The sequence below is a fragment of the Pholis gunnellus genome (assembly GCF_910591455.1).
Source record: "Pholis gunnellus genome assembly, chromosome: 8".
NCBI classification, from domain to species: Eukaryota; Metazoa; Chordata; class Actinopteri; order Perciformes; family Pholidae; genus Pholis; species Pholis gunnellus.
Window position 1 is genome coordinate 21,032,822 of NC_136534.1, and position 13,380 is coordinate 21,046,201.

Genomic DNA, 13,380 nt, shown 5'->3' on the forward strand with positions numbered 1-13,380 from the left:
CTACCCTGCTTTATGGCTATTTTACTCTAAATGGGACCATTATTTACTAAATGAACGTCATGCTGTATTGAAGACTTGAGATTGAGACCACAAACATGTCATAATGTTTTCTGAGGTAATAAATTAAGTGAGAAGTAGAGTCATGACTTCTATACCAGAGTCGCCGCCCCCTGATGGCCATTAGAAAGAATGCAAGTTTAAGGCACTTCGGCATTGCACTTACTTTTCAGACCCGGAGGTTGCCGCCTGCGTTAACCTCAACTTGAAACTTGCCAAGTTCTGTGATTTCACTGTGTAGCGACGGCTTAAAAAAAGTTACCCAGAAACTATGAACATCAAGGTCAGAAACATATTATAACATTCAGTTTTATTTCCTCAAGTCAGTGTGGGTAATATTACTCTGCAAATCTAATTCTCAGTTAATGTGTGGTCTCTGAGACGGTGCACTAATGCACGGCTGTGATTACTTGAGGCAGAATGTACCAGCAGAATGGCTTTACATATCCTCTAATAGATGCTGGAGACATCCGGTAATGAATTGAACTGAATTTGTAAGAAGGGAACACGTCGGAGGGAGATAAAAAAAGGTGGGAGGTGGGTGGTTGGTGGTTGGTGGTGTGTGAGAGAAAGAGTTTGCCACTCTGATGAATGCATCCATTAAAAGTTTGGGGGCTACATCATTAGTAGCTCTGGCTCGAGTCACATCTGATTCGTCCTTTAAGAAGAATCAATCTGAGAATCAAAGCGGAGGTGCAGGGTAGCGGGTGGTGTGCTTATGTGTGTTTGGAAAGGTGGAGGAGATGGGAGCACTCATTAATCTTTTCAGCCCTTTAAAAAACACACGCTCACACGCTTCCAAAGCTGTCAGAAATATAACGAGGTGTCGAAAATAATAAGAAATGCAAAAATCAATAACGCATGTCACGCATAATATGTTGGAGAAATTGGCATTTTTGTGCATCGTGACAGAAGAGCTAAAATAATTCAAGGGTTCGATGTTGAACACAATCGCACAGCAATACAACTGTGATCTTTCAGTTTTAAGCGCTCTCAGGACCATCTTCAGCATCTTAATATGGTTTTCCCACAAAAAATGCAAAAAATAAAACTCTGACAAGCTGCTGGAAGTACATCTGCTCTTTCTCCCTCATTGAGAAACTCTAGGTCTGGCCTCTCGCTGTCAAGCACCGCTGCTTAGGCTAGGTTGAGCAGGTGTGGTCGCAGAGCTCCGCAACCAGCGGGCAATCTCTCCATTACAAATTTAAGAAAATCTGTTCACTGTCAAATAAGAAAAATGAACCCAGAAACCCTCAGAATTAAGAAGCATGAACAAGAAAAAAATACTTCTAATCGTTTTTTCAGTAGATCTGGTTTCATCTTGTTGCCATCGGATGTATTGAACCAGACGAAGCGCAGACCTTAATGACACCTGCAGATGCTTGACGAATCACAATAACACAAACATGCAGGAAAAGACACCAAGTAATGCACAAGACTCCTTCACTTATATAAGAAAATACTTCCCATACGGAGTCAAAAGCACAGGCTGTGCAGCAGAACTGAACTCCCCTGTGTGCAGACTGCCTGCTTGTGTTCTGTTACACATTGCATATGCTCTTCTCAAGTGACGTGTGTGTGTGCGTGTGTGTGTGTATATAGAGTGCATATGCTTGTTTGTGTGTCTGCACAACACGTTGCTCCATGCACCCCACATGACCGCAGTATGGGCAGCCTGGTGCCTCCTGCCCATCTGTACCACAGGCCCATGTTGGTGATGTAGCAGGAATTAACTGTAGAAAAAGGTAATTAAATCTGCCAGCAGCTGTCCAGCTTGGCTGGCAACTGGTAGCAGGTGGATGACAGAGGCGCCAGGAAGTATTTTATAAAATAAGATTAGGCAATGAGAGGAGAAACTGGAGGATTTACAGACATCTAAAAACAGAGAAAAAAAAGACAGTTTGACAGTTTAAATCAGGCTAAATAACTTTGAAAAAAATCAAACATGGCTTTATGAGTGTACTATTTTAGATCCACTCGCATAACACTTCATCAAATGAATCATTAAGTGAACTTTTTGGGGCATGAAACAGAGGTAAAGTCAGGCTGTGGGTGTGTCAGCTAGCGATGCTAATTTGACTGTCACAGTCACTGACACAGAGCTGTTATCAGCATCACTTTGTCAGATTTTCCTGTCTCACTCTAAAATTGTTAAATCAGAAAACAAGAGGCACATTGCCAATCATGCTGAGGAGAATCAAACCCAATTCCAACCACGGGGAGATGCATGGTCAAATTGTTCTAAAAAGAAAATAGCTTGATGTTGTGTTGCGTGACCGCGGCATTAACAAGATTGTGTCGGTAAATATTTTTGATTAGAAGGGTAATGGGTTGGAACAGATTAAAAATTAAAACAACTCATTTAAATACAAGCAAATATTATTCATGTGATCCTCCAATGTATTTATGAACACAGATTAACTCTTATCCAAATATTATGGTCATTGTAAAGCTCAGCCTGCAGCTGTTCCATTGTCAATAAGCAGAGACTGGGGGCCTGTCTGTTAGAAGTATTCTTTTCATAATTCTCTTTTCTTCATGCCATCTCTTAGAAAATGTGGAGTAATTTCTGAAAATTCACGTCGAGCTGAATTGTGTTATGAAACTACAGATGAGTAGTAGACAAATCCACTTTCCTCTTTTAGAACATGAAAGTTTGTATTATGTATCATGACCGTCGACGCGTCGCAACAGCTGAAAGTTAAAATTCAGCGTTGCTGTGTGTAACTTAACTGAGGATTCAGAGGAAGGTTGAATACAAGAGTAGCTTATTTCGGAGTATACTTCACATCTCAATTCAAACTCGGCTCACGTTTTTTTTTTGAATCAAGACGAATGAACTGCACGTGCACTGATTAATGCCAGCCAGCGTGATAACTTGATATCGTCCGTTATCAGGGATGGAGGACTTTTGGAGGTGAAAGCTGCTGCTGAGACTCACCTCCCCAGGTTAATGACTCCTCGGGGGATTCCTGTTGGCGTGTTGAAGGCAGGCAGCAGCTTCTCTCCCAGTTCCATTACTTTGCTTTTGTACAGCTGGAAAACACAGAAAGAGGCAACCTGGTAAATATACAAACAACACACATTCGACATGGGGAGACAGACACGTATAGATAGTACAAAGAGAAAAACTGTCGTCCTCTCAGCCAAGCTTAAAAAAACAGTCACAGGCTAGGAATCACAGGCCTGCACACATTTCCTGTCCAAAGCTAATTATGTGAAACATAAGGCCTGCAACAACAGAACTCCAGCAGGATTAAAAGCAATCTCATCGATGCAATCTACAACAGTCCATTTAAAACCGCTCTTCCTCCGCATCTCTATCTCCACTGGGCCAGACTCCCTGAGGCCAAGGCTGAGGCAAAGTTAATGCATCATCGTATGAGCGGCATTATCAGTCACCAACTCTCCATTAACCAGTGGGACCGATGTTTGAAAGAAATAAGGAAAAAGAAATTGAAGACAGTTGAGAAAGATATTGAAACCCCGACAAAGAAAGAGACATCTGAGGAGACAAAGGTAGCAGCGCAGAAGCGAGAGGGAAAGGGGAGATTCATGCAAGAGACTAGAAAGCCTTGGAGACGAGAGAGAGCGGAGAAAGTGATTGAGAAGAGACAGACGTGTTATACGGAGGGAAAACAGAGTCAGGACAAAGGGCAGCCAGAAAGAGAGTTTGTGAGCGTGGCAGCAGTGTGGAGCAGTGACTCAGCAAAAATAGAGGAAGAGGAAAAATAGGAATCAGATGGGTAGAAATCACTGTTGCACTTTACATGTTTTTACCACGTAAAGTGCCTTTCATTACCTTTTGAAGCGCTATACAAATAAAATGTGTTATTATTAGTATCAGCGTGCATGTAGTCTGTAGTCTGAAAAATAATTACTTTATTTTCCAAAAGCAAAGTATTACTGTACATTTACCGTATATTCTTAATGATGTGTCCTTTGCTGCAGTTTGGGAAAATAATTTCCAAATATTTTCAAAAACTCTCACGCATGTTATTGGAGATACGAATGAGCACCGTCGGATTTTTTCGGCTTTACAAAAAACACTGCATCACATAGTTGGAAAGAAAATAAATCAGATGATTGAATGAAGGAACAAACAAGACTGGATGTTGAATTGACAACCGCAGTTTTCAAATTGCATTTTTCTTCAAAGGGGCCAGGGTTTCATGCCGGCTGGTGAATAAGATATTCTCACAGACGCTGTCAGAAGATGTTTTCTGTCGCACAGGCCGAACGCTTCCCCGACAAATAACAAGATCTTCCATTACATTCAAACTGTTCCCTTAAAGCAGGAAATACTTGACTAAATAAGACAATCAAAAGTTTGGAAAGGACACCTTGAGTGTTTATTCATCAGTTTAAACCCAGCTAGTGTGCTTCGTCAGGTGTGTTGTGCTGTTATTGAAATCACTCCATTTACTCTATAGTGCATTATATTTATTTGAGTGGGAAATGTGTCCACTATATAGTTCCTCTCCAAACAAAAAACAACAATGGATCAATCAGTATGAATTACATATTGTCTGTGCAGCCAAATCCTGATATATCTTAATCTTATTCTGCTTAGACCTGCATTGTTGTCTAAAAACGTATAAAACCACATCAGTGAGCCACATCTTTGCACTGGGTTACATGTTCCTTCATTATCATGAACACAGCTCCTGCAGTTTATTTTTGTGTCGACCCCACAAAAACATTCCAGCTTCAGTCTATAATCACTGGAGCACTAGTTCTCAATAAATGTCGTATTTATGTCTGTCTGAGGAACGTTGAGAGGTTTGTCTGTATGCTGATTTTAATACTTGAGGCATCCTGATGGTAACAACACCGCCGATACTTTCCGTTTCCGCAATCAACTCTTAACAACCAGCCTGCTGGTGCTTTGAGTGTATTTATAATAATACGTTGTATATCACATGCTGTTTGATAAATCCAAGCCATCCAAGTATTTGCAGAATAACAGCACTTTTACTTGGGTACCCACCTCTTCTGACACAGACTATGTCAATCGTGGCTTTTTTTTTCACCACGAATAATAAAGAAACATTTGTTTCCACCACATTATATGTGCCTTTCTGAATGACGGATTTGGATTTGGGTACATCCCCCCCATATGGAAGAGCACATCGGGGCCATTTTCTCGGGTTTGTTTGTTCCCTGAGGCGAGGATTGAGAGGTTTTACTTTTAAACAGAAGCGGCAGACCTAGAAATGTTTCTCAGAGTGTTTCTCCACTGGCCTCTGACGACGTTAGCCATGGGAGAGATGACTGCATGCCCGACGCTCGTCTTCAGCGGTTAAGAGCTGATGGAAAGACCATTTGTGTCCAGCCTCCTTTCCCCCGTCCGACAGGGAATTCCAACTGAAAGGGAAGAGAGCGACCTGTCGGCTGTCACATCGGATCAATGTTTTTCTTTGATGAGTTCCACCATTCTGCCATCTTATCGGAGGCAGCAAAGTAAAACAAAATAAAAGATATATATATAAAACTAAACTCGAACTTTCTTGATAGCTTTGTATTGTTGGATGGATGGGTAGGCGGTGCAAACACAGAGTGTAATCACAATAGCACTTCAATAATAAAGCTCACGTGTCGGAGGAGGCTCTCAGTGTGGCACAAGGGAGCAGCAGTGTGTCGGGGAAGACAGATTTATGAACACGGCCCTTAATTTAGCTTGTATGCTGCGTACAGTAAATCACAGAGCAGATGCCAGCCAAAGGGGTTTTACTATAATTAATCAAGTAATTCATAAACAGGCAAACAAGAATAAATGAGTGCAATATAATCTGCTGCCCCGGCTTCTTGACGTGAGTGTCTGGGTGTTATGTATCCTAGAAAGAATGTGTGTGTGTGTGTGTGTGTCTGTTTCATTTAAAAGTGCACGATTACACAGTGAAATTTGAAATGATGCAAACCCAGCACATAAGTAAAAGCGAGTCTGTGTGTGTGTGCTTGCTTTGAATCTGTGTGTGTGTGTAGATGGTGGTAGAAAGGACCGATGAGGAGAGATGGGACCAGGCGGAGGGTCATTAGTGCTGCTTTTGATAAAATAGAGAGCCAGGGGACTCGAGAGGGAGTGTACACAAACACACACATTAGGCTGCTCTGTATTATTCTGCCAGAATTAACGAGTGACTGTGTGCTGCCACTCTGCTGCTTGAATCCCACTGCTTTTTGAGAGGTGGCTCGAGATAGTCACAAAAAAAAAAGATACCGACCTCTGCTGTTTGTCAGCAGAGGTTGTCTCAAGTATTAAAATCAGCATACAGACAAACCTCTCAACGTTCCTCAGACAGACATAAATATATATTGAGAACTAGTGCTCTAGTGATTATTTACATTGCTTGCATGTTGTGTTTTTTGTTAACTAATGCTGATTGATCCATATTTGTTTTTCTATCTTTTCGTGGAATGTCTTGACAATGTGCTGTGATGCATCTTTAAAGATAAGGGAGGTGATGGTGAATATTTTGTATTAAGTGTCTTGCTCACAAAGGTTGTATTTGACTACTCCTCATGATTCTCGGCTTGACAAACATTCTATTATGTCTCACCAGCTCTTCCTTTATTCCTCACATTCAGGACACATCCTCGAGTCTGATTAGACAGGTGACGGACACGGAGAATATACAACGTGGCAATAAAATTGCGAACTGTGTGACTAGCTGCTGAATGTTTTTTTAGCAGCCAGCGGAGAGCTTCATCAGCTGCACAAATCCGTCATTCACAGTGTCACTGATTCTAGGTAAAAATGTGGGCTTTAAATACAAGAACAAAGCCTTATCTTTCGCACCTGTCATCACCTCCTCTTTACTCACTTTACTCAAATGTGTGTAAGAGACAAAGAAAGCTGAAAACCTGATCTGCTGAAGCTGAGAAATGGAGCAGAGCACGTTTCTCCAGTTCGAAGACAAATTCCATCTCAGCTTCTGAGGACTGCTAGTGGTTTCCTTGATTATGTCCTCTATTTCTGAGACCAAAGCACATGAAGAGGGCATGCATAATGCTGTCTTTTTACAAGTCCGGTGCAGTAACCAGTTGCCTCTGTGAAAAGAGTTTATTTGAAGTCATTTCAGGTTTCTGTGCTCCACAAATAACGACTAAATCTAAAAACTCAGCGGGTGACATTTTGAGAATCTTCTGATGTTGCCTGGCTTAGAAAATAGGCGTTTTTCTTTAGACCACAGATAAATAATTCCTATTTGGCAGTTTATGAACACGGATCTGCGAACTAGCCTCTTCTGCCGCCATCACTATCTCAAAACAGCATGAAAGTCCACAGTAATGTCGAACGTAAGGACGGCTTGAGCAATCTATAAAGCAGCTAAAAGGCAGCAGAGACTGACAGCTCAGTCCACAAAGGGAGACAAACGTGTGCCCTACTGTTGTGTCATTCACAGACCCAAAGAAAGCTTGTGACGACAGCGATCACCTGTGGATGAGACACAGAGAAAGACTGAAAAGACGGATTATCTCAGGGGTTTTATTTAAGTTGTTGATATTTGTGCCATCACTCTGTGGGGAGAGGCACAATCTTAAAGACAACTTCCTGAAGGTGACATCTTAAAATGTCTTGTGCTGTCCGACAATCCTAAAAATATTCAGTTTACTTTCACATAAGACAAACTGACATCATCCCCGGGTATGATGTGAAGGTTCAGCGTATCTGTTTTATATGAAAAATATTATACTATATTGCATCTATATTTAATATTTTGTACATTATTATATTATACAGGCCCATTAATGTTCATGCAAATTGGATCTCCATGCTGTGTAGTGAGATGAGCCGCCTGGATTTGCATCCAAAATGCTGTCAATATTATCACATGACCTCTGTGTTTGACGACATATGATAAGTTATTTGCAGTGGAATATTTACTTGACAAATTACGGACATTGTTGATTTGCGCGGGATCATGATCACAGATGAGCTCCGATATTATTTCAAATCTCTTGAGGTCCCCAGGTACTACTCTAGTCCTGCTGGATGAAAGATTTACTTTTTTGTCAATGGAGCCTTGTGGCTTTGAAGAGAGCATTGATATGTTTCACTTTAACTTCAATTTCCCTCTCAGAAAAGGCCGTCAGATGGCAAGATAAAGCGGGGAACATTTTAAAATATAGCGTTCACTTAAACTTTCAGATGGCTTAAATACATTTCGCTGCTCTCCGTCTGTACATCGCTTTGCTCCCGTGTCGGTACTGCTTCCTGTTTTTCACAACTGCGGGCCTGCTGACCACCATTTACTGTAGTTAATACACTGACTATGGATAAGTACCTCATGCAACACCACTTCATAACGACCAAACTATCCCTTTAAGTAAGAGATGCAGATACAGTGCTCAAACTCATACTAAAAGAGGCGCCGTTTGCAAACTCTCAAGTCAAAATGCTTATAAAACTTTGTGTTTATCATCATAACTTAAACCGTCCACCAGCGGGAGCATGTCTGCACTCCGTGGGTGTGTGTTTGGTGCATTGTTATATCTGAAAAATATTTGTTTTAATGGTTGGAGTTTAAACTGTGCCCACACCCACGAACACACACATTCATGCTAAAACACGGTTTAACGGCTGCTGCTGGCTATAATAAGATGCTCATTTTCTCAGTACAACTGGAACAAAAAGTCGATTCTTTATCAGCAGCAGCTGCACCTGGTTTGTTTGGTTTCTCTCCCAGCGGCATTGACCATTATTGGGATCTTTTACTCTGTATCTTCATGGGCCTGTCGGGGGAACGAAGGGAATATTCAAAAAGAAACAGATACACTTCAGGTATCTCAAACACTGGCGTAGTCACCGCAGATGGAATATTACAAGCATCGGCTTCAATCATCCTCCCCAATATGTCCACCCTTTCAGCCGGAATCTGACAAGACTGACAGGAGGAGACCTTGCCTTGCACATTGATTTCGTTCTTCATTTCACAAGCTGCTGGTGCGAGCTGACTGTGAAGCAGAGGTCCACAGGTCGCAGCACCTTCACTCGACTACGGTTCAACAAGTCTGTGAACAACGTTGTTGCCTTTGAGCAAAGCTTTATCCTGCATCCGGAATATTCAGCTACAGATGGCGGCTGTATTGAGGCGCATCAGTGGTGTTTAAAATTCATGTTAAATATTAAAAGTTAACAAAGTCACTCTTTGTTGTACAGTAGGTTCTCCTCGAACAATTACTAGAACCAAAAATAAGGCTCGGTAATTTTAAAAATGTTATTCCATCCATGTCGTTGATTTCTTTGCTGATCTGAATTCTCTTCTATTTTATCCGACTAAGCTGCAATTTTGTGCCTGCAACACATGTTTCAAAGTCTCAATCGGCAAAGCTGGCAGAGTGACATAGACGTCTTGAACACTGTCTGCAAACTTGCGGCAGGCAGTCCCACATCGGCCTGATGTCGGAGACGGAAAGTACTCTGCATCATTTATGCAGCATAGCATTGGCTGAGAGCGAGTAGGCGAACGTGCTAAAGCAGATCCAATAAATTAGACATGAGGACTTCTCGGGAAAAACAAACGCAGCAGTAAAATGGGAGTACCCACCAAAGCCCAAATTGAAAAACAAACAAGTGGCGGCTGCTCAATCAAGCCCCCGCTGGAAAGGAGCAGCTCTAAATTCGTCCACATTACAGCTATATTGTTGAGCAATGTTCATCAGCTTAAACGTTCTCTTCTCAAGCACATGACCACCCACTTTCTTACTACCCCTCCCTTTGACCCACTAAACTGGGCTTGAACAAATCATTTCACAGTTTGCTGACTGCTGCTACTGTATAATACAGCAGACATAGTTGCTGTTATTCCTTTCCATCTAATGATGCAATTATATTGCATATATAGTCTCTGCCTTGTGCTTCAGCTCTCTCTATCTTACCCAGAGCCTAATTACCGAGTATGAAAACACACCATTATATCTGCCCTGTGTGTGTGTGTGTGTGTGTGAATGCCGGGGTAAAAAAACATTTCCTGCCGCACAGGATTATGGATGCTTGTGACGATGCGGGTGATTGGTTGTTGTAAACATAAATAGCCATTATTGGGATTTTTCAACTCCGATATATTCTTTCCATATTACAGTGTAGCCACCGAGTGGCACTGTATGCTTCATTTCTTTTTTTCCCCCCCGTGGGGAATCAGGCGATGCTCTTTTTCATCCGCAGCTGATTGTTGTGTGCAACTTGATTGCAATACCATGCCTGCATGCAATGAAAGAAGGAGAGGGGGGGAGGATCCAGAGGGAAGAGTTAATCCGACGCATGTTCCACTGTTTAGAAAAATACAGGGACACCCCATTATAAAATCGTGTTACATTTGTGGAGCAATCTCTGAGCTGCCTGTCACAGCAAATCACGGGGAGCCATTGTCATTCTACACAACTTGAGAGAGAATACTGTTGGGCACACTGGACCTCATCAGCTACCCCTGAGCCACACACTCTCAACGCTCCACACAGGAAAAATAAAAGAGATTTCCTGTCACATAACTACACTCTTATACTTGTTTTCATTGATGGATGTCATACAAGATCATCCATCTCCGTAGCAACAGACCAGACGGACCTAGTGACCCATTAATAATTCAACTTACAGTTTGCCTGCTGCCATAACCTCTCTGCCATCATTACTGCGGACGAAGAACAGGAAGAAGTGGAGCATTGGTTGGAGAGGATGTCAGGTCCAGCTCTCATTAGGACCATGACAGAGTCTCCCAGGCCTGGTGTGGGCGGACGACAGGCACCTCGTAGCCCACTCAGCCAGACAGAAGAACTAAGAGGTACCTTCCTGTGTGGCCACCGGCAGACAATACTCCCAGAGAAACCGCAGGAAATCTGAGAGGTCTTGTTAAAGTATGAGAGAAAACCTGTCTGAGACTGTCTGTTACATGCAAATGGCTGAGACATTGCTAGACAGTGTGGGTGATGGATTTAAGTTTTCACACACACTTTTTTTTTTTTTTTGAATATCCTGCCAGCAAATTGCAATTATAAACAAAACCTAAAACTTTGAAGCCCGGATAGATTCACCCAGATGCTCCTCTGTTCTTTAACACAAAACGTCCACAAAGAAGTAGTGGATTACAAGTTTGTCCTTAGGGAGGTGCTAGAGCGCAGGCCATGCGGTCACTGAACTCTAAATGTTTGACCGGCTTGAGGACATGACAGTACACAGCAGATTCCATGGAAAATCCACATATGGTTGAGATATCTTCTGTGCATTTTGAGGAAGAGGAAAGCTCATTGATATGTATGAGATGGAAAAATGGTTTGTACATTTTATGGTAAATTTGTAAAAGTGGCCGGATCTTGCGGGTCATGAACCAAAGTATTGGGCAAGTTGAAATTTCACCTCATGAGTTCCCTACATGAATGGTCAGGGGATCAATGGAACAGTGACAGTCTGCACGTTTTGTGCCAAAAGTAGATGTTTTTTTTGTATTTTACAGAAGTAGCGAAAAACTGGGACTGGTGGAGCTGGAAAGAAGTCAGAAGATCACCAAAATCAGGAGGGTTTGCATTTATACAATATTTAGAGAGTTATTTTAGTCTGGACCAAAGCGGTGGACCGACCACAGGCGGACATTGCCTAAAAATGAAGATGTTGCTCTGGACTAAAGACGGACCACCCGAGACAATCATTCTCAGGCTGATTACAAAGAAGCACTGCCATTCTTCAGCGCAAATATTTACCAAGGTGTGAACAAGTGTACAGAAAATAAAATCTTCTGAATTCATCCGGTACGAAAAGGTCCACACCAATGCTGGACATTAAACGTAATTGCAAATACCTGTTTTCATTACCCAAAAGAGATAAACATGGATCTGCGAGAAAAGAGCCAGCAGATTGTACGAGAGCGGTAATGAGATAGGAGGAACACAATGCGGTGGGGGTGGGTGGGGGGGGGGTATAAAGTACAGAAGATAAAGCCATCACAGCCACAGTGGGAGAGACAAAGAGAAGGAGAGAGATAGAGAATGACGGGTGGTTCATGTCTAAATCTTTGACCGGGATGAGAGGAGGCAAGGCAAAAATGGGGAAGATCAGATTTGGGTTATCTGTGTGGCCGAGCATGTATCTGCCGTTCAGTTGGTGTATACGAGCAAGTTGTTTGTGGAGTGAAAGAGCGGGAGAGAGAGAGAGAGAGATAAATGGGGCTTCTTTAAAAGCTCCCGATGGCAGAGCAGGGCTTCAAAGCATCGCCTGCTTCATCAAAGACACGACTCAGTGGAGGATATGGCCACTGTGACGCCATGCGCGTGGGGGAGCGTCTGTGAGTGTGCGGAAGCGAGAGGGACAGATGTTTGCTTGAGAATGCGTTTGTGCCCTCTTCATCTGCAGATTAGGACGCCATATAACGTGCTTTCAGAGACTTATGTTTGTGGCACGAATCCTTCATTGGGGGCTTCTGCAGGAGGTTTTTGTGTCGTCGGCGGCTAAGAGGAGGGTGCTGAAGAGGCACAGCCAAGCGACGTCCAACGGTGCTGAAAAGCGAAGCCAACGCGGAAGTTTCAAGAACTGCAGTTTTCTCAAAGGGCCATTTGAGGCTGGCTCCAAAATGCTAGTCAATCCCAATAGACCTCCCTTTAACTTCACAGCAGAAATAAACCTACAAGTTATGCTTCATTAAGGGCATGGCTGGTTTGACACTCCACATCCTTTTTGAATTATCTGGAAGTTAGGCTGTGTCGTCGCTGTTATGACGGCGATGGCTCGAGCCACCCACTTTGAGCTTCACAACGGCTCTCCAGAAACCTCTGTGACGTCATGGAGACTACGTCCACGTCTTATAGTCTCTGGGTACAGCGGTGGAAGCAGAGTGCACTCGGGAGGCTACAGACGTGCAGTCAGATGTGTCAGCCCAATGCTGTCATTTAACTCCACTGTGTCTTTGGAGTAAAGTCGCTGCCACGAATGACAAAAACCTCTGTGTAATGTATCTTCCTTAAAAAGTCTACATAATCATCAAGCCTCCATAGAGTCCGTGAAGAAAAGGCAATTCAGCTTAACACAGTGCACAGTCTGCGAAACGTAGATAACCGCCATTCAGACCCACCAACATTTCACTGCTTTTCCTAGAAAATTGAAACGAGTAAGACACTCCAAAAACTCAATTTCATAAGTTCTGCAAAAGGGTTGAGTGCAAAGGCAGCGGCTCACTTGTTAAAATGATAGACATGTAATGTCATATATATATAAAAAAAAAGAAAATAATTTGATAAAGGAACAAGGTCAAACTGGATTCTTCTCAATTAAAAATGGGGATATGGTAAAGGCATTACCTCAGTAAAAAACTATTTGAGATGGTAATATACACAATT

General features: G+C 42.5%; 1 protein-coding gene across 1 annotated transcript in view; it reads right to left on the minus strand.

The window, feature by feature from the left end:
- LOC306699477 (mannosyl-oligosaccharide 1,2-alpha-mannosidase IA) overlaps positions 1–13,380 on the minus strand; it is a 163,862-nt gene that overhangs the window by 15,942 nt on the left and 134,540 nt on the right. Inside the window, exon 5 of the mRNA XM_079164105.1 lies at positions 2,999–3,093. Within this exon, the coding sequence (XP_079020231.1) occupies positions 2,999–3,093 (95 nt within the window). The remainder of the gene's footprint in view (positions 1–2,998; positions 3,094–13,380) is intronic.